This window comes from Mytilus californianus, unplaced genomic scaffold (assembly GCF_021869535.1).
Source record: "Mytilus californianus isolate M0D057914Y unplaced genomic scaffold, xbMytCali1.0.p SCAF_13, whole genome shotgun sequence".
NCBI classification, from domain to species: Eukaryota; Metazoa; Mollusca; class Bivalvia; order Mytilida; family Mytilidae; genus Mytilus; species Mytilus californianus.
Genome location: NW_026262615.1, coordinates 8,357,350 through 8,380,654, shown reverse-complemented (window position 1 = coordinate 8,380,654; position 23,305 = coordinate 8,357,350). Strand labels below are relative to the sequence as shown.

At 32.9% G+C, this 23,305-nt stretch overlaps 2 protein-coding genes across 7 annotated transcripts in view; one reads left to right on the top strand and one right to left on the bottom strand.

Annotated features, from left to right (window-relative positions):
- Nucleotides 1-23,305, bottom strand: part of LOC127723104 (uncharacterized) — a 268,798-nt gene that overhangs the window by 35,410 nt on the left and 210,083 nt on the right. For 5 of the 6 annotated variants that reach the window (XM_052229550.1, XM_052229554.1, XM_052229558.1 and 2 more), the window contains one exon: nt 6,227-6,292. The gene's annotated coding sequence lies outside the window, so the exon portion shown is untranslated. Of the gene's footprint in view, nt 1-5,665; nt 6,293-23,305 lie in introns of those variants that run through there. The other variant, XM_052229551.1, reaches the window with a different exon arrangement.
- On the top strand, nt 10,947-13,426 carry LOC127723847 (tripartite motif-containing protein 59-like). Its single transcript, XM_052230568.1, has 2 exons — nt 10,947-11,299; nt 11,746-13,426. The coding sequence occupies exons 1-2, from the start codon at nt 11,066-11,068 to the stop codon at nt 13,219-13,221; spliced, it is 1,710 nt and encodes a 569-aa protein (XP_052086528.1). The 5' UTR covers nt 10,947-11,065; the 3' UTR covers nt 13,222-13,426.

Genomic DNA, 23,305 nt, shown 5'->3' with positions numbered 1-23,305 from the left:
AGGTCCAACCCTGAACAGTTGGGGCAAAAATGGACACAATATTCAAGCTTGATTCAGGTCTGAATTTGGATTGTAATTCAATATTTGACATATTGTAGGTTTCTGAATAAATGTAGTCAAAGAACTTGAAATTGGTTATATGAATTGCATTTATATTCAATTAAAGATTTCTTGCTGTTGTGCAGTACTTAGTAAATCTGTTGTCAGACTATAAACAAATAAAGTTCAATTTATTCTCAATGTCATATTAGAAATTTAAAAATTTGAAAATAAAAAGGGAGCTTACATCAATAGATATAAACAATTCACCAAAGTTTCATGAGAATTGGTGACAGCATTTTTGAGTTATTGCCCGAAAACAGGAAAATCACCCTTTTTCTTAATGAATAAAACCCCATAACTCAGAAATGTAAAATGTAAAATTTATAACATTCTTAAGGGAGCTTACATCAATACATACAAACAATTCACCAAAGTTTCATAAGAATTGCTGAAAGCATTTTTGAGTTTTTGTCCGAAAACTGGAAAATCCCCCTTTTTGTAATGATAAAAACCCTGTAACTCGGAAACTTAAAATCTTAAATTTATAAAAATCGAAAAGGAGCTCATGTCAATAAATATAAACAATTCACCACAATTTCTTGTAAGTTGGTGAAAGCATTCTTGACTTATTGTCCGAAAACGGGAAAATCCGCCTTTTTTTAATGAATAAAACCCCATAACTCGGAAACGTTAAATCTAAATTTTATAAAAAACGAAAGGGAGCTCACGTCAATAGGTATAAACAATTCAATAAAGTTTTATGCAAATTAGTTAAAGCATTTTTGAGTTAATGTCAGACATGTTGACGACGGAAAGACGGACGGACAGAAGGACAACGGTATACCATAATACGTCCCGTAAACAACGGGCGTATAAAAATTGATAAAGTTGAGGCAGAGTCTTATTATACATGTTTGGCTCAGTTTTTTAAGTCTGAAATGTGTAAACCAAATCATTCTTAAAATATGAAAACATGCTATATATATAAACACATTCGCCAAATAAAAATGTTCTAGTTTAAAAACTATAGCAGTTGTTCAGATAAAGAATAAAGAAATATTGACTAGAGTTCAACACCCTCTGATTCTTGATCTGTGAATTAAGAAGTTCGAAGACTCCAAGGAGGCTATTAAAATCCAAAAGTACAAGAAAGACTGGCAACATGGCCAAACAAAACCAACACACAAGTCCTTAAATCGCTCACAGAAAACAATGTGAGCAATAAAACCCAGCTAAAAAATGGTTATAAACTAAGATGCTCCGAAAGGGTCAGCGTTTTTGCTCCTCTAGTGGCACCCGTCATGGTACTCCAGTTGAGGCATAAATCTATAGCGGACAGGCAAATGTATTTATTCTACTGCTAAGACATTACCATATATCTATAAAACCATCGGCACACGAAAATTTTCTAATCCTTAAACATGATGAATGATACACATGTGCTCCAAGAGCGCATGGTACACCCGTCTTGTGCATATTGGAAATATTTATAAGGGATCTAATCTGGAGAAGGTAAAATGGCGCTATAGAAAAACTAGCACGACGATATACTTCGGTGTATAAATATTGCCTTAAATATGACTGTTACAAGTCCCATAACTCTGAAACCTCAAACCAGAAAAATTTCAAAGTCGAACGTTTTTTTTTCACCAATCACAACTACAGCGTAAAGTGTATAGTAAATTGATTCAATCAACTAAACCTAGTGTGCGCGATATCAATAATTGCCTTTAAGAGGTCCTTTAATGTGACCGTTGACGTTCCATAACTGTTAGAATGACAAATCCAGAAATTTTCAAAATTGTAAGGTTTCTTACATTCATTCACCAATGTCACTAATATATCCAAGCATACTCCATATAATTATTTCCCAGGAATGGACAGTTATTTGAACTTTCGCTAACTTAATTACACCTTAAATATTAAAAATAAATCTCCTTGAGAGTATAAAGTTTTAAAGAATTTTATTTCATTTTTTACTGGTTTTCTTTTCATTTACCCCGTGTTGTACCCAATAATCAGAAGGCAAAATTTAAGATCAAACTGACCATCTACTCACTTAACGAAGTATTCAAGAACAGTAGAATAAGTAATAGTTATCCCATGAGGACGCGGTGTGTCAGTGTAAGATCTCCCGATGGCCGGAGGCCAGAGGGTGATCTTACACTGACACACCAAGTCCGAATGGGATAACTATTTTACATCCCAGCTGTTCAAGATTAGATAAAAAACCATTTACGCCTCATAGAATTTAGTTTAGAACGCCACACAATCATTACAATATATTTTATATATTACTATATAGTATATACCCTTTATGAGCCCCAGACACAATGTTTAAATATCTGAAATTAACGGGGAGTTTGAATCCAGTCGTCCTGGTGTAGGGGAATGAATCGTTGGTCTATATGCTAAAGGTCTTGAGTTCGTATCCCAGCATCGACACTGGATGTTTTCTTTAAAAATTCTGATAGTTAATCTTTTCCGTATGAATAATTTTAAGTTTCATTGTGGTTTTGACATTCCCGCCAAAATGTTATGGAACAAAGGAAAGCATGCAAAACAAAGAAACTCAAGCTAGGGTGATCTGGTAGAGGTGATCCGGCTCAGATCACCCCTGTTAGAACAAAGGAGCTGGGATGTAATAACTATAAAAAGATCTTGAATTAAGTTCATCCAGATTGATGTGTTAAGTCATTGGATACGCACGCACTTCTTCTAATGGGATTGAAAGGGTATTTATTTGTGTTTCGGGATGGAGAAAAGTTAATATTTCATATATGTTAATGGATTATGTGTGTTTTTTGTTTGATAAATACTATATTGGATGAAGACTCGTCTGAGAAAAATGAAATGGTACAACAAGAAAAAGTTAACAGGTATGTAGCACTTAAGTCTATGTTATTTTACTAATAAGGATGTACTCGATTATAAGTCATTTCGGAAACAAAATGTGATTCTATATTTGAAATCATTCTATTAGTCTAAGAAGTAATAAAATTAAACAAGAAAACAGTGTTTCAGGCTTAACCCAACATTGTTCTTTCTCTTTGCTCATTACAACGAACACAAATTTTATTCAATTTTTAGATGAGTCTTTAGATCATCTATACACTTTTACAAAAAAGGCTGTGTTAACACCATGAAATTTTCTCTGAGTACAGACAAAACTGTGTAATTTTAAAAGTTTTAATGCCTGGCAGCACCTAGATAAATTATTGTTACATCCAATTTATGTTCTAAAAAGTTAAAACACTTTACGGATTTTGATGAACATTTTCTTTCCTTGCCACAGATGATGGTGAAATAAACAAACACCTGAGTTTTCTTTGATACAGTCCACTCATTTACACTATTTAAATCACCTTTGTTGTGAGTAGATTTCCATTGTCCCTCTATTGTCCATATCAATCAATGTTACAATTCAATCATTACCTGAGGGGGACCATCTCAAAGATTTCACATGACTTTGTTAATTTTTACACCACCTGTGGCAAAGGAAGAAAATGTTTAGCAAAGTCCACACAAGTTTTTTTCTTCTTAAAACACAAAATGTATACAACTTGTATATATCTTGGTGCTGCCAAGATTTAAAACTATAAGAAGTACACAGTTTTGTCTGCATTCAGAAAACATTTCAAGATGTAAACACAGCCATTTCTGTTAAAGTGTATAGGTGAACCTTAAAAAGCACTCCAAACAAAATTAAAATATTTTTCATTCTTCCCTGTTATCAGATAGGAATAAAAAAATTTAAAAAAAAATCCACATGATTAAAAAATTTCTGGATTCCGTTTTGTATGTTTTTAACTAAAGTAAAAATCTACGTCATTTGCAATGCCGATATATCTGTAATATTTTCCACTGGACATATAACAACAGCAGTGAAAGAATTTGATTATATTACGCGTTACTGTCGAAAATTCAATAATTCAATAAAAACCGCGCCCAATATTTAATAGAATATATAAAAATAAGAAGATGTGGTATGATTGCCGATAAGACAATTCTCCACTAGAGACCAAATAACATAAAAGTTAACAACTATAGGTCACCGTATGGCCTACAACAATGAGCAAAACCCAAACCGCATAGTCAGCTATAAAATGCCTCGAAATGATAATGTAAAACAATTCAAGCGACAAAACTAACAGTCTGATTTATGCACAAAATAATGAACGAAAACAAATATGATATCCATACCCTCTCAAATTCTATAATCATTGGTTCTATATTCAATTATATATAACATTTAAATAATGTAACGAATACGCCATTTTGAACATTTCAGTTTCTTGAAAAATTTATTCCATTAAACCACAATATTATTGTAGAAACTTTCAGAGGTAACTCTTCTGTTTTTAATGTATATATTAAAATGCAGCAAACAATTTCAACATTTTTAATTTCAAGAAGATGGAATTTTAAACGATAAAATTAAAAGGAAATCAGTGGAAATAGAATTGTTTTCTAATTTTCATTATTGAAAAATGTTAATGTGTTCAATATTACAAAATAATTCAACTGAGTTAACACAGTTAATATTTTGTAGATGAACAGAAGAGGAATGGCATGCAATGGATAATATTCGTTTTAACCCGGTTGGATACTATCTGTGACAGAAATTTGCCAAGATTTGCATCGGAAAAACAAACTGCGGATATTTTGTTTGGTTTTAGTGAATTCGATACTCTAGTTTTTACGATGGAATTACGACTCGTAAATAGAAGATGTTTGTTAATAATAAGATATTAAATGTTCATTATTGTATTACTACAATCCCACCTAAAAAAACCAGTATCAGCCGTTTTACTTAGTTTTCATTTTCATTCAATATCGGTTACGTCCTTTTGAATTATTTCATGGGTGAACACTTTTTAAGAAAAGTGCCCATGGAAATATCCAAAGGGTAAAACGTCCGGATGAATGAAGATGAACAATAGAAAATAAGTCTCCATTCCTGAAAAATAATGGAGAGTTTAAACAAAAGATGTACGTCACAGGTATATTTTGAGAGCGACTTTCCTCAATATTGCCTTAATTGTAGATATTTTTAGCTGAATATGATTGCTTTGTCAATTTGTCTTGCAAAAATTATCTATTTTACTGTATGCAAAAAAAAAAAAAAAAAAGCAAAAAAAATAAAATGAGTTAAAAACATCTCTTACAGGTAATATCACTATAGAGAGGTCAACTGACAATTTCATCCATGTTGTCTTGTTTGTAGACCTTATTTTCCTTATCAGTTTTGCTATTGAAACATTCTATCTACTTTATATTTCACAAAAAAAAACCAGAAAAGGGTAAAAAGAATCATTCAACGTCAATAACTCCTGTATGAGACTTATATTCGTTAATCTTATCGTTCTGGACATTTTTCACATTTCTCCCTATTTGTAATAGTTCTCAAGATAACCAATAGCTTAGAAACTTTCAAAACAAATTGACATTTCCTGGCACTGATCGGCAAGTCTTTACAGATATCCATTATGTAAATCATTTGATTCCTGATGTCACTCATTACAATATATACAAATGCTCACATTGTCATATTGGTCAAATTTGCACTCATATTAACACATGTTTCGTAAACAGTATATATCAATAAGAACTTGATATTGAATAAATTTCTAAATGCTCTTTCTAAAAGTCAATAAATAAATAATTATACACACAAAATTACAAATTTGTTATATAACACATTTCTAATTTTCTCGTTTTTAATAGACGCATGAATTCATATGACCACATATTGCATTTTATCTAAGACGCTCCTGTCGCCAATAACTTAAATAAAATCCTTATAATAAACACAAGTTCTAAATAATTACCCCTTTGTAAAGATATTGTCATGTGACAGTCATGTGACATAAAGAACACTGAGAGTTTTGTTGTTGGTGTGGCTGTTCTTAACGAACCAGAGTTACAGCACTAAAAGTTCACTAAACATAATCCGTTTCTAAGATCCATGTGTTTAAATGTTCAATTAACATAATCCGTTTCTAAGAACCATGTGTTTAAATGTTCAATTAACATAATCCGTTTCTAAGATCCATGTGTTTAAATGTTCAATTAACATAATCCGTTTCGAAGATCCATGTGTTTAAATGTAAAATTAAAAGAATCCTTTTCTAAGATCCATGTGTTTAAATGGTAACATAAGCAGTTACTTTTTTTTATAGACCTCATCTTTAACAATTCTTTACAAGATGTTGTGCCACTTAAACTATTGACATCATAAAACAATCACCTTTGTTTTGTGGAGTCCAACATTGTTTTAACAAATTTTTTCTTCTGATGTCAAAATTTTAAAGGAACGTCATATATGTTCAGTAGTTGCTGACAAATAGCGATAAGTAGTTTCTAATTGTTTACATCCTATGGATAAGCCTGTGTCATGACTCGGTTTTCACTTTAATCCCTCTTATCTACAATGGATAAAAAAATTAATAAGTTACAGTAAATCCACCATCACTGTTCATATCTACAATGGATAATAAAGATAAATAAGTTACAGTAAAATCAAAATCACTGTTCTTATCTACAATGGTTAATAAAGATAAATAAGTTACAGTAAAATCAAAATCACTGTTCTTATCTACAATGGATAATAAAGATAAATAAGTTACAGTAAAATCACAATCACTGTTCTTATCTACAATTGATAATAAAGATAAATAAGTTACAGTAAAATCACAATCACTGTTAGCAGTATTTCATTTGTCTACATGGTCTATGTTATTATTTTTAATTTTGAACATATAATATTTCATGAAACTTAAAAACTATGAAATTTAGGTGTCAGAAATATTTTTTATTTACAATCTACCAAAATTGTATAAAAAATTTCACTAAGGTTAAAAGTAAACTTGAGACCATTTTAAGGGCTGTTCGTAAAACAACATACATGTGACCAAGGGAAATAATACACTTTTAAATCTCAATTTTTGGTGGGTGTTAAATACTTTTATGTACAGTAAAGATGAAAGAAGGATTGTAAATTTCCCCCAAAGATTGTAAACTCATTTTCAAAGTGCCTTCCCTGAGTACTATATATGTTTTAATGGAACAGTCCTAAAACAATAGGGAAAAAGTCAAAAGTATACTTATCAAATCACAAAAACATAGTTTAAAACTTTGACAAGATTTCACACTAATTAATATATGCCTTTACTAAATGTATTGATTTAAATTATATAACCTATAGATTTAAGTATCATAATATCTTACAATAAATATATTGGTATAACTTTAGTACAATTCTATTTTTTTATAAAATATATCCATATAATTGTACAACATTCTAACATGAATGAAATAAAAGGCATTCAGCGGATGTACAAAATAACATATCACTACTTATGAGTTTCAATGTCCCTTTGAATTTTCTTTTTTGAGTTTTCCTCGGAGTTCAGTATTTTTGTGATTTTACTTTTTGGTATTGTTTGCCTCTATTTTCTTCTCATGTTTCAGTAATGATATACAGAATCCTTCAAAGATATGTCTGTCAGCGAGGGTTCCCCTGACCATGACCTCATTTTAATGATTTAGTCTTTATGAAAAGTTCTGTTACCAGATCCTCTATGTAATAGGTTACTAGTAACTAAATTTGGTGTATCGATAGTTTATAAAGTGCACAAGTCCGTCCGACATAGTTAACCGGACATATCCCTCGGTGTATTGAAAATTTGAAAATGCCTGTACCAAGTCAGGAATATGACAGTTGTTGTCCATTCGTTTGATGTGTTTTGTCATTTGATTTTGCCATGTGATTAGGGACTTTCCGATTGAATTTTCCTCGGAGTTCAGTATTTTTGTGATTTTACTTTTTTTTTTGTTCAACATAAAGTAAGGCCCATTTCTCAGATACTATAACTATGTTCGTGTTGCTCAGTCTTTAGTTTTCTATGTTGTGTTTTATGTACGATTGTTTGTCTGTTTGTCTGTTGGTCTTTTTTTTTTTTATCTATGGCATTGTCAGTTGCGACTTATGAGTTTGATTGTCCCTCTTTCGCCTCTCTTTAACAATTTTACAATATTTGGTGTACTAGTATGCAGCTATCGTAAGGTATGGCCGACTACGTACTGACGAAGTAGGAAAATACCATTAAACAAAACAGAGATAGAATAAGAATGGAATCTTGAGACAAATTATAAACCTGATGTGAACAAACCATGTCTCAAAAAGTACTAATATTAAAACAATGGTATCTTTGAAAAATCATACGAGTAACATAGATCGTTTCAGACAATTCTTCATTTTCAACCATAACACATCAGAGCTAGAGCAACAGGAGACGATTGATCAATAAGTGTTTAAATATTGTCAGAACCATTATCGACCAACAGTCACACTCAAGCCTTCTTCCTTCGCAATTCGTCGAAGTTATTTAAATGTTTTCGTCACTTAGAGCTTACCCCGATCACGATGCCAACGCCATTCTGATTGTTGGTACGCTTACCAGGTCTCTCTCTAGCGGTCATTGTTCGTGTTTACGCGAATGATTAGTTACTTGACATGAATTATCATACATATATGGTCATAATAATAAATAAACTGTTTAAAAAGTTTGAATTTTTTAAATACTAAGACTTTTCTAACTCAGGAATAGATTACCTTAGCTGTATTTGGCAAAACATTTAGGAATTTTTGGTCCTCAATGCTCTTCAACTTCATACTTTATTTGGCCTTTTTGATTTTTTTTTATTCGAGCGTCACTGATTAGTCTTTTGCAGACGAAACGCTCGTCTGGCGCTAATGCAAAATTTCAAACCTTGAATCTATGATGAGTTTATTTCCATACCGCAAGATAATCATCAGCGGCTGCGGGCGATTATAACGTATCATTGGACCTTCCATACTTACTTCGTTCCTGTACACCTCAAAAGTCATTTTATTCATGTTTGGCTCAGTTTTAAGTCTGAAATGTATAAACCAAATCATTCTTATACAAAATGTAATATGAAAACAGGTTATATATAAACACATTCGGCAAATAAAATATTTCTAGTTAAAAACTAAATAGCAGTTGTTCAGATAAAGAATAAACAAATATTGACTAGTGTTCAACACCCTCTGATTCTTGATCTGTGAATTAATAAGTTCAAAGACTCCAAGGAGGCTATTACAACCCAAAAAGTAAAAGAAAGACTGGCAAAAAGGCCAAACAAAAAACAAATCAAAAACAACATAAAAGTCCTCAATTCACTCACAGAAAATAATGAGATTGAGCAATAAAACCCAGCAAAAATGGTTATAAACTAACACGTCTACGTCTAACACCAATTGTCACGGATAGACGAGTGCTGTCTTAGAAGGAGTCTGTACTTACAAAATAATGACGAATAATTTAAACAACTACAATTTGATCTAGTACAAATTTACAAATTATATAATTCTGAAATGTTCAAATTAAACTATCCATTCTTTTGCACTATTAAACGTTGAACTGCTGTAGAAAATATACTTCCGGTAATCAAAACTGAGGAAACATAACGTGTAGTTTACGGCTGCCCTATTGACGTCTCATACGGTTTACGTTGTCATACAGTAATGTTGTTTTATACCATACTGTTTAATACGTTTACCAGCTGGTTATTTATCTCCTTACTCCCTACTACAAACTACATACTACTCAGCCCTCTGACAGGGACCTATCGAAATAAATACTATACGTTATAATAAGACAGATACATACGCTTATGTATTACACATGTCGTATGAATAATTATAAACTAAGATGCCCCGAAAAGGTCATCGTTTTGCTCCTCTAGTGGCACCCGTTATGGTACTCCAGTTGAGGCATAAATCCATAGCGGACAGGCAAATTTAGTTATTCTACTGCAAAGACATTACCATATTTATAAACCATCGGCACACCAAAATTCTCTAATCCTTAAACATGAATGATACATATCTGCACCAAGAGCGCATGGTATAGCCGTCTTGTGCATGGGACCAAAGCCAATAACAAATAAAACATCATGTTACCAATCAGTTCACATCCAACATCCAATCGATTTTATGTTTGCTTTTTGAATCAGCTCTATTCTACAAGATATCATCAATAAGGGAAATAACTCCTAATTGATCAAATTGAGTTTATCCCAATGATTAACTTGATATATAACCGGCAGTAAAACCCATGCCACAGTAGGGCGTCCGTTTTGCTGTGTGGGATGTATACATTTGTAGTCACGTATGGTCAGAGTTTTGGCGTTAAATCATATGCATCATGTAGAGAGATAGAACCACGCTCAATGTATTCTAAAGAACCCTTAAAAACACTCGTTTATTGGTCCGTAGGTATCCTTTCGATAGTCTTAATTTCTGTTCTTATATACATTGCCCTTTTTCTATTGGCCATCGCGATCGAACCTCTAATACACGACCTACGTATAAGGGTATGGATGGGGTTTATGGACTAGAAAATAATGGGCAAAATGTGCAGACTAAAGGACCCAGAAAATAAAGAAAAGAGTTAAATAGGCAAAAAAAAAAAGAAAAAAAAAGAGAATAATGAGGGGCTGAAATTTAAAGAATAGAGAAACACGACCTAAAAAAATAAAGAATCCCCAATCCACCCACTCACGTGTTGTCTTAACTACTAATTTGTTTTCGTCCTGAACATGCATAAAACATTGTCACTGGACGTAAAGTAACATAAAATCGATCAATCAATCAATCTACAAATGTAATTGAGTTGGGACATTAAATCCCGTCATCTTGTTAGTCAGGTATCTTTAAGAAATCATGAATGTATCAAATATATATTCAAGAAATCAAACGTTTTGGGCAATGTTCTACTGTGATAAATTAAGAAATTTTCTTTTTCATCAAGCTTGATTTTTAAGTTAAAATCAACATAATTTTAGAATGTTAATAGTAAACGTAGAAACTATATCAGGAGATATCAGGACAATATGTACCATGATAATTATGGTCACGTGTTAAGCAAACTATATATATCCGATCATAATTATAACTGATCTTTGGACAAGGAAGTTTGTAAGTAACAACAGAATGGCAATGTCGGTGGCGGTGACAGACGCTTTTAATGATCTGCTAACTTGTACAATCTGTTTGGAGACATTCAAAGAACCTAAGTATCTGCCGTGTCTGCATACGTTTTGTAAGTCGTGTATTAATACATATATTGTATCAACCGTGAAAGGGAATAATCCTAATGGATTCAATTGTCCCGTAATTCGTCGATCTATGCCAGTGAATGAAAATGATGAGAAGCCTGACACTTGGGCAAATATTTTACCCGGGAACCATTTTATTCTATCACTTATTGATAGAAAGGCAATCCAAAAGTCGGAAAAACTTTGCGATACTTGTAAAAAAGAGAATATTTCTCAGAAGGCAGACTCATTCTCCACTGTTTGTGAAGAATCATGTCAAAGATGTCATAAGCTGTATAAAATAACAAGAACTCACAAAATACTTCCCATCACAGATATTATGGCAGACACTGCCGTTTCCGGTCTATTTGCGCATGTCACATGTAAAGAACACCCTGATAAGACGATAGAGGTGTATTGTCAGGATCATTCAAAACCTTGTTGTACAGTTTGCGCCACTGTCCACCACAGAAAATGTGGACAAGTTGTCACTATCGATAAAGCGGTGATTGGGATAAAAGAATCCGACAAAGCACAAAACCTTATAACAAAGTTAACAGAAACAAGTAACACAAAATAGTTCCCATCAACGATATTAAGGCAGACACTGCCGTTTCCGGTCTATTTGCGCATGTCACTTGTAAAGAACATCCCGACAAGACGATAGAGGTGTACTGTCAGGATCATTCCAAACCTTGTTGTACAGTTTGCGCAACTGTCCACCACAGAAAATGTGAACAAGTTGTCACTATCGATAAAGCGGTGATTGGGATAAAAGAATCCGATAAAGCAACAAACTTGATGACAAAGTTAACAGAAACAAGTGACACATTAGAATATGTTCTACAGAACCGAAATACCAATAAAGAAAACTTTAAAAATGGCATAGAAACCGTTCTAGAAGAAATCCCGAAATTGCGAGAAAAAGTTTGTAATCATTTAAATGAACTGGAGAAAAAACTTCGGGACGAGGCCAACAGTAGCAGGAAAGAAAAGATAAATAAGCTTGATGACGAAACAACAGATTTGTCCAGCCTAAAAAATACAGTTGATAACTGGAAGAATATATTCGAAGCTTGTATATCTCAAGGATCAGAAATACAATGCCTGGTCAAGATGGACGAGATTCTAAACAATCTTCCTCAAACTGAAAATGACATTTATCAACTTCTTCGTGAAATAAGGATTATATCCGTAAAGTTTGAACATAAAGATATCATTTCAGAAATTCATTCTCTCGGTAGTTTGATTTTTGATGAGCACCTGCCTTCTATTCCCGGAGTGAAGATAGCAAATTACCATACTGGGAAAATCAAAATAGTGTTCACAATTGATGTTACAACAGCTGCTGTTAGTGGGATATTCTTTAATAATGATATCATTTTGACCCACTATAGTCAATATAAGATCGTGTACTACGACAACAAAGGACAAGAACAAGAACAGTTAAATATTCCTAACCTTGTAACAGATATAGCGAAAGTGAATGATCAAACAGTCGCTGTGTCTTCAAATGAACAGAAGATTTTGGTTATTAACGTTAAACCGCTGACTATACTAAAGACATTAAATATCAGCAATCCTGTTTGGGGTATTTCGTTCTGTGAAAACGAATTTATTACTGCTAATGGCAAAAAAATATCTTGGTTAAACACTGAAAATGGTACAGTAGTTAGAAGTCAACCAACAACAGCAGACATAAGACATGTTTATTGCTACAAGAAAAATGAGTTCATCTACTGGGATAGTGGAAATTCTATTAAAAGAGAGAGCAATGATGGAAAAAGCTTTACGTACAACCACAGTCTGTTACAACGCCCCTTCTCCCAAGACGTCGATAGCGACGGAAACATTTATACAACCGGATATGATTCCAACAACATTCATCAGTTGACATCTACTGGAAAACTCATACGAATCATTCCTATATCAGATATAGGCAATACCATCACAGCTGCACCATGGGTAATACGGTTCCAGTCAAACAGTAACAGATTTATACTAACCTTTAATGGTGGTGCTAGTAAAGTCCTTGTGTGTGAAATTGATTAAATTCACTTAGAATAACAATTATTAAAAGCTGACATGCGATGGGGACAGTGTTTACCTGCAAGGAGTATGAGACCATTTCTTGCAGATATCGAAAAATGGCATAACAGATATAGTTAGTACTTAACTTTCCCGAACATTGATGACGTTTGTTTTGTGATGACAATATTTGACATTTCGTTATATTTAATAAAATTGAGAATGGAAATGGGGATTTTAACTCTCTTTATCTTTTGGAGAGAACGTGTGAAGGATAAAACAATATAGTAATTGATAGTTGTATTTTGTGTTGACTCTAAATATCTTAATTATAAGTTTAAATCCAGGTTTAATCCATCATTTTATTCATTCGTTTGATGTGTTTGAGCGTTTCATTTGCCATTTGATTGCGGACTTTCCATTTTGAATTTTCCTCGAAGTTCGGTGTTTGGGTTATTTTACTTTTTATATGAAATTTATTTGAATATGTTTCAAAAAATATAATTGGAAATTGCTTTGATTCTTTTTTTTCAAAATTTATTTTTTCCCCGATGGATAGCCAGATCGTGTTTATTTTTAGCAACCAGAATAACAAAAGATGTTCCAATCTAGTTACAAAAAGATTCTTTCATTTATAATAAGATTCGCCATTCAATCAAATGCTAAACGGTTTAATAGGAAACATGCAGACTGTACTAAACTAAAAGCGAAAAAGGTCTCACAAATGTCCGAATTCGTATTCAGGAAAAGATTCTAATGTTGAAAACTAATAATCGATCCGCATTAGATTCCGCTAGTTTCAATGTCACGCCTGTGTAGCATAGTAATATCATGAATATTGTTCGATGAAATTTGCTTTTATAAAATTTTGAAATAAATTTAAATTCAGGAATATATCTTCCTCGCTCTAAGCTCTGTGTTTTTATTTGGCTATATCTTAGTTTTTTTTTGTTTTATCCACTCGTCAAAGTTTGTACTAGATTCTTAATTTTCATGTTTTTTTTATCTCGAGCATCACTGTTGAGAAATTACCTGTCTAAATGCCCATCTGGTGCAAGGAAATTGGTACCCTTGATGTTACTGAATGCGAGACCTAGATATGCTAACCTGGAGGTGGCGTCGGCGTAACTTGTTTATAAGACGTTTTATTTTTACAGTTGGTAGAAGAGCTGAACTATTCATATTTTATTTACAGATACCTTATAGACGACTTAGGATATCCTTTGTCCTTGTTTTCAATTTCATTGTTTAGTGACTACCCAAAACAAAATGTATAGGGTGTTATATGTGGAGCAGGATCTGCTAACCCTTCCGAGGCAACTGCTATCACCACATGTTTTTCGCGAGGTTCGTATTGCTCAATCTATAGTTTTCCATGGAGTGTCTTGTGTGCTCTTGTTTGTATTTTCGTTGTTTTTCGTATTTTGCCATGCCATGTATAAGTTCTTTTTTTAATGTCCTGTAACAAGTCAGGAATATGGCATTTGTTATCAAATAGTCCGTTTCTATGTATGTTGTTTTTGTTACAGTTTAGTGTTTCTGTTGTTCCGTTGTTTTCCTCTAATAGTTGATGTGTTTCCCTTTTCTCTCTGTTTTTAGTTTGTAACCCGGATTTGTTTTCCCTTAATCGATGTATGACTTTTGAACAGCTGTATACTACTGTTGCCTTTATTTATTCGACTGACGAGTTTCAATGTCCCGTTGGTATCGCTCGCCTCTTTTTTCTTATCACGTTTCAGTAATGAGTAATGTAACTATATTTGATAAACAGAATCCTTCCAAGATATGTCTGTCAGACAGGGTTCACCTGATTATGATTTACTTTCAATGATTTAGTCTTTATGGAAAGGTCTGTACCAGATCCTCTAAGTAATAGGTAAACTAAATGTGGTGTATCGATGGATTATAAAGTGCACAAGTCCGTCCGACATGGTTAACCGGACATTCCCCTCGGTGTATTGTTCAACATTAGGTTATGCCCATTTCTCAGATACTATAACTATGTTCGTGTTGCTCAGTCTTTAGTTTTCTGTGTTGTGTTTTGTGTACTATTGTTTGTCTGTTGGTCCTTTTCTTTTTTAGCCATGGCATTGTCAGTTTAATTTCGACTTATGAGTTTGAATGTCCCTCTGGTATCTTTTGCCTCTCTTTAACAATTTTACTATATTTGGTGTACTAATGTGCTTTGTCTGTATGACTTTTTGTGCTTTTTTGTTACATAGTTGTTTGTTTTTATAGTGATTAAGATTATAACACAATGTTGACTGCTGTTTCCCTATTTTTGACATTTTTACCTATTATGTCCGTTTGCTTTGTTCACACATCGTTGTCAATATAATTGAATTTGATGCGACTGTCATACAAGTGAGAGGTTTAACTAGCTATAAAACCAGATTTAATCCACCATTTTCTACATGAGAAAATGTCTGTACCAAGTCAGGAATATGAGTTGTTATCCATTGATCGTTTGATGTGTGTTTGAGCTTTTGATTTTGCCATTTGATAAGGGACTATCCGTTTTGAATTTTTCTCGGAGTTCATTATTTTTGTGATTTTACTTTTTAGTATGCAGCTATCGTAAGGTATAGCCAATTACGTACTGACTAAGTAGCAATATACCATTTAGCGAAACAGGGATAGAGATAGAATGGAATCTTGAGACAAATTGAAAAACTGACGTGCACAAACCATGTCTCAAAAAGTACTAATAAATAAATAATGGTATCTTTGAAAAATCATACGAGTAACATAGATCGTTTCAGACAATTCTTCATGGACAACCAAAACACATCAGAGATAGAGCAACAAGAGACCATTAATAAAAAAGTGTTTGAATATTGTCAGAACCATTGTCGACTTACTGTTGGCACACTCAAGCCTTCTTCCTTCGCAATTCGTCGTAGTTATTTAAAGGTTTTTGTCTCTTGGAGCTCACCCTGGTTATGATGCCCTCGTCGTTCTGATTGTTGGTACGTTTACCGTGTCTCCAGCGGTCATTGTTCGTGTTTAAATGGATAATTAGTTACTGCATTATCACAAGATTCGTTCAACATAATCATTGACGGCCGCGGGTGATCATAACGTGTCATTGTACTTTCTTTTTTCAATTTCTCTCCAGATTCCATTCTTACTTCGTTCCTGTTCACCTAAAAAGAACCTTGCTACTGAGTCAGTATGCCTTCGATTACTCTTCCGAATTTCTACGTCTATACAAAAACCATAGTTGATTCATTAGTATTCAATTGCCGTTCTGGCAGAATTCCTATTTTGAAATTATGATGTTACAATGACAGGAACAATGATCATAAGACCGTGGTGCAATATAAAGAATTCATTCAATGCTTCAAATCAAATTCAAAAATTGCAGAATGTTGTGGTGGGATTGTTTTGGGGTTTTTGTGTGCTTTGAAATGGTAATAAAATGCTTCAAACATTTGAATTCTTCTTCTTTACTTTTGGAAAAAAAGATATTTTGAATTACGATATCTTTTCAAAAACAATATCCCTGCAGGTTTCTTGATGTATTACAAAAATTGATAAAGTTGAGGCAGAGTCGTACTATACATGTTTGGCTCAGTTTTTTAAAGTCTGAAATGTGTAAACCAAATCATTCTTAAAATATGAAATCATGCTATATATATATATAAACACATTCGCCAAATAAAAATGTTCTAGTTTAAAAATTATAGCAGTTGTTCAGATAAAGACTAAACAAATATTGACTAGAGTTCAACACCCTCTGATTCTTGGTCTGTGAATTAAGAATTAAGAAGTTCGAAGACTCCAAGGAGGCTATTAAAATCCAAAAGTACAAGAAAGACTGGCAACATGGCCAAACAAATACAACACAAAAGACCTCAAGTCACTTACAGAAAAAATGTGAGCAATAAAACCCAGCAAAAAAAAAACTAAGATTCTCCGAAAGGGGTCAGCGTTTCTGCTCCTCTAGTAGCAACCGTCATGGTACTCCAGTTGAGGCATAAATCAATAGTGGACAGGCAAATGTATTTATTCTACTGCAAATACAATACCATATCTATAAACCATCGGCACACGAAAATTTTCTAATCTTTAAACATGAATGATACACATCTGCACCAAGAGCGCATGGTTCACCCGTCTTGTGCATATTGAAAATATTTATAAGGGATCTAGTCTGGAGTAGGTAAAATGGCGCTATAGAAAAACTAGCACGACGATATACTTCGGTGTATAAATATTGCCTTAAATATGACTGTTACAAGTCCCATAAATCTGAAACCTCGAGCTAGAAAAATTTCAAAATCGAACGTGTTTTCACCAACCACAACTACAGCGTAAAGTGTATAGTAAATTGATTCAATCAAACTAAACCTAGTGTGCGAGATGTAAATAATTGCATTTAATGTGACAGATGACGTCCCATATATATATAACTGTGGAGTGACAAACAGAAATTTTCAAAATTGTAGAGTTTCTTTCATTCACCAATGTCACTAATATATCCAACTATACTCCGTAATTCTTAAATGACAAACCAGAAAATTAAAAAAATCAAAAAGGAGTTTCCTTTTATTAATCCAAACAATAATATATAGTTTTGAAGAAATCAAGCCGATCATACTGGAGTTAGTGCGCGATATATAAACCTGTAATTACAGAACCAAATATTTCCAATTAGTAAGAGAGCTTGCTTCTATCAGGTCAAGTACTCCATATAGTTTCATAGTGTTTGAGCAAAGCATTCTCTAGCTCATGTAAAACATGTGAACGGACGAATTGACGGGCAGACGTACAACGGTATACCATAATACTTCCAATCGATGACCTGCGTATAATAATGAAAATAACACTTATAAATGTTATTGTGTACGAAAAGCTGTTATGAAAGTTAGTCTTAATCTGGAACTGCTGAAAACAACAAAAACCATGCATTTGGATTCAAATGTTTAAAGACGTGGGGAGTTTTTGACCACAAAGGCTAACACTTTACAAAGTGATGCCCCTGCACTCCACTCTGAAGTAAAAGTATCCTAATCAAGTCATTGCGGGACTTTCTTTGAGATATTATTGTATCTGGGAGAAACAAATAATGCCCTGCAGATGCAAAGTGTTATTTTGAAATACACAAAGTTGAGCATGAGAGCACATGTCTATGGTTCGCTGCAGGAGGAGTTATCCAGAAACGATATGCACCTCTTACGCAAGTATATACTAAAACAAATAACAAATTTCAACAATCTCCCAAAAGAGCAAATATTAATGAAAATCAAAATCCTGACCCCGTGGACACATACCTTCAATATATGTACTAACAGCCAGCAACGTGAAATTTACTCGCAATCAAACTGTAGGAGGAGTTATCCGAAAACACTATGCATGCATCTCTTATGCAAGTAAATACTGATAAAAAATGACCAATTTCAACTATCTCCCAAAAAAAAAACCAAATATTAATTAAAATCAAAATATATGTACAAACAGCCAGCAAAGTGAAAACTTCCAATTTGTAGGAGGAGTTATATGGAATAACTATATACCTATAAAGGAATGGACAGGGGTAAAACAATAAGCCCCCTAACTTATAGTTATGGGTGCATAAAAAGAAGAATAGAAAAGCCAAAGAAAACAAAGTTCGACTTACTAACAAATTAAGAGACGCACTCAGGTGGCTCTACTGGTGGCATCCATTGTGTTACTATATCTAGAAGTACAAATCTAGCGAATAGTCACATTCGGTAATGTTATAAATGAAGAAAAGGAGGACAAGATTATAGTCAATCAAAGTCAAAAACGTTTTTGAAAGGTGACTAACATTTCCACTGAAAAAAATCCATGCTGTATGGTTAAATTGGTGATTTCCTGAAAAGTGACTTAATTGTAGATTTTTTTTTTACCTGAATACGTAAGCTTTGACAATTTAATTTACTCTATGCAACTTATATGTGTGGATCTTATTGATCTGGACATATTCACATTTTTCCCAATCTGTTATAGTTCTCAAAGAACTTGGAATTTGGCAAAAGAAAACCTTGACATTTCCTTGGCAATAGCTCCAAAATGGGGTGTCTGGTTTTTCTGAAAATACCTAGGAAAAAAAGGTAACTTGGCCAGTTTATAATCGTTACTAAATGTAGGTTTGCTCATACTGCTTGCAATTTAGAGATACAAATTAACCAAAAACAACATTTTAATCCATATGTTCTATGTCTAGTAACAGTGGCCATGTTATATTATGGATCACATCCCCAGATACGAGTTATTAACTTGATTGCCATAAGGTAGCAATATACAGTTAAAGTGGCACTAGCTGTCAAATTCATGTTCACCGATTTGACTCAAATTCTCATATTTGATTTATAACAATGTAAAACATATATCCAAATTATAAAAAGTCTAAAATAAACCAAATACCGGGAATGGACTCGATAATATGTAGCTTCGTTTCATGTGTATTTTAGTGTAGACGCCATCTAATTAACTGTCGAGTTGACCCCCGAAGACCTCCGATTGCCATATAAGCGATATAAACATAAATATAGATATCAATAGATATCAGACTCGTGCATTTATATTTTTCTATGTCTGTTTAATTTTATATTATAGATTAAAAATATATGTTAATCATCGTTTTTAACTGGATCAGAATGATTTTTTGTGGATCGAATCAGTCAATCAAATGATTTACCTTTGTTTCACTTTCAATGTTGACATTATTTTCCTTCAAATAATTGAACACGCACAATGCATGCGCTATCAATCTCCAGCTAAGGGGTTAAATTGAAGTTCACATGAATACGGATTCAATGAGGTCGAATTAATCACTTGCAAGTGAATAGTTCATCATCAATGTTTCTTACCTTATTTTGACAAAATTGAACTTTACTGGCTGCTAAAAGCGATTTATCATTTCACTATTTCACTTTCATTAATGATTGAACAAATAAAAAATCATATTTTATATTTTTTATATATCTCGTAGCTAGTGCCCATTTAAGAAAACAATTAAAATTTGGTCAAAAGTAGAATTTGAATCTCCAGGAGTGATACCTTTTCTAACACTATTTACATGTATTTATCAAGGGGAACATAGTAAAGTGTGTCTTTCTATGTTGTGATGTTACACTATTGTTTCAGATAGGGGTAAAGGTTTGGTACAAATAAAACGCTTAAACCCGCTGCAATTGTTTGCACCTGTCCTAAGTCAGGAATCTGATGTTCAGTAGTTGTCGTTTGTTGATGTGGTTTATAAGTGTTTCTTGTTTCTTGTTTTTTATATAGATTAGACTGTTGGTTTTCCCGTTTGAATGGTTTTACACTAGCAATTTTTTGAGGCCCTCTATAGCTTGCTTGTTCGGTGTGAGCCAAGGCTCCGTGTTGAAGACCGTACTTTGACCTATAATGGTTTACTTTTATAAATTGTGACTTTGATGGAGAGTTGTCTCATTGGCACTCATACCACATCTTCTTAAAGTAAAGTGTTTACTATGTTAATTTGTATATATCATGTCTGACTGTAAATAAAATAAACCTATTTACTTACCCTCATACATTTAACCATCCCCCTTGCTCTTGCTTTCTTACAAATTAAGCTTACTATTTGTGTCATATATGTGCATATGTATGTAATCTGAGTATTTTCCATAGATTTGATTTCCAGTAGTTAAAATGGTTAATATTATGTTAAAAAGTTTGTGTGGATTTAAAGGACCTAAGGCTCGTCTTGATATGAAAATACTGACTGTCAGACAGAAAATAGCCCATAAAACATGTAAAAAAAATCTTGGTATTCATACAAACCCACTTTGAAGGCTTAAATTCAGTCATCAGCTGTTTAAAAATGACTATCACACAATAATTTCCACTTAAAAAATCAACCGCGACCAAAAAATGTGATACCTTACTCCTGACTATGTATTGCTACCTTATGTACTAGTATGGTAAGGTTTCGTAATATTTGGCAATTATTTTCAGAGAAGATTAATAAAAAGTTTTTGATGATAGACGGCCGAAAGCCTATTGTCGAATTGATGGCAAAAGCTCACATGGCCTTTTGTTCATGCTAGGTGAGCTAAACATTCATACAATTTGGAAATAATACCATGAAAGAGATGGTAAAAAAGGCATTTCCTAGTGCATATACCTTGGCGAAGTTGAAATCTGATAAAAGAACATAATTATATGAAGAATACACCTTAATCTACATGTATTAACTAATCCAAAATTTAGGATATTTACACTCAGAGTCTAATTTCCTATTAACAATCCAAACTTTTCTGATTTGGTTCCATAAACATATCCTCCAGAAATAGAAATTAATGAAACAACAAACACGGCTTTATCCACCTCATTTTTAGATTCATACCTCGAATTTGACATAAGCGTTCATCTCAGTACCAGAATCTATGACAAACAAGACGATTTGAATTTTTTATCAAATGCCCGCACCTTCGTAGCAATAAAGTTCCAACTTCGACAGCATATGAAATATACATTTCCCAACTCATTCGGTATTTAGGGACTTGCTGCTACAACGTCACCAGTGTCTGAGCAAAAAGTTGCCGAACCACTGAACCAGGGTTATGTCAGAGAACATCCTTTTTTTAAAAGTAAATGGAATATACCAATAACTTGTTGATAAATATTCGGTATCAACTTCACAAATGACGTATAACGATAAGTATAGATTCTAGGTACTGACGTTGTTTATAATCTTATAAATAACGTGTTCTAGTGTTCTTTAATTTGTCTTTGTCAATTATTATCCTTTACTGTTTAGTCCATTTTGGCGTGGCTTGGTACTTATGCATCCCGCCAATGTGTAGTTGTACTGTGGTCATTTTATGTATTCTTGTCTTTCACTTTTGCTTATGTGCTTTGTCTATATGGCATTTTGTTTTTCTTTGTTGAGATATTTGTTTGTTTTTTAGTGATTGAGATTATAACATGATGTTGACTGCTGTACCCCTTTTTTCAGACATTTTTACCAATTATGTGTGTTTCTTTTGATCACACATTGTTGTCAATATAATGGAGTTTTATGTGACTGTCATACAAGTGAGAGGTTTGGCTAGCTACAAAACCTGGTTTAATCCACCATTTTTTACGTGAGGAAATGCCTGTACCAAGTCAGTAACATGACAGTTGTTATCCATTCGTTTGATGTGTTTGAGCTTTTGATTTTGCTATTTGATAAGGGACTTTCCGTTTTGAATTTTCCTGGGAGAATGGTATCTTTTATATTTCACTTCTGACCAGGCTACTTTCTAAAGCCTCAAAACTGCCTCAAGATGATTTCAGATGGACGGTAAAATTACTACTCCAGTTTTCAGTTGAAGGCAATCCAATGGTTATTGGCAGGTTAAAAAATACAACTGTAAATTTCATCTATGTGTATTTTGATCAATGATTTTCCAGAACTTTGGCTTCCATGTTAACCAAACGATCTTACATATTTTTGTAGAAAAAAAACTAAAATCAGCAGTATAAATATTGTTCAATAAAATTCAGGAAAAACATCACAGCATTAAACAGTCCATACATTATACACATAATGGCACTGATTGGCAAGTCTTTACAGATATCCATTATATAAATCATTACAGATATCCATTAATTTAGTCTTTACAGATATCCATTATGTAAATTATTTGATTCCTGACTTCATTCATTACAATATACACAAATGCTCAAATTTCCACCCATATTAACACATGTTGTCAAATTTCCACCCATATTAACACATGTTGTCAAATTTCCACCCATATTAACACATGTTGTCCAATTTCAATCCGTATTAACACATGTTGTCAAATTTCCATCCATATTAACACATGTGTCAAATTTCCATCCATATTAACACATGTTGTCAAATTTCCATCCATATTAACACATGTTGTCAAATTTCCACCCATATTAACAGATGTTGTCAAATTTCCACCCATATTAACACATGTGTTCAGTTAACTGTATATATCAATTAGAACTTGATATTAATAATTTCTAAATGCTCTTTATAAAAGTCATTAATAAATAATTATACACACAAAATTACAAATTTGTTATATAACCCGTTGCTAATTTTCTCGTTTTTAATAGATACATGAATTCATATGACCACATATTGTAT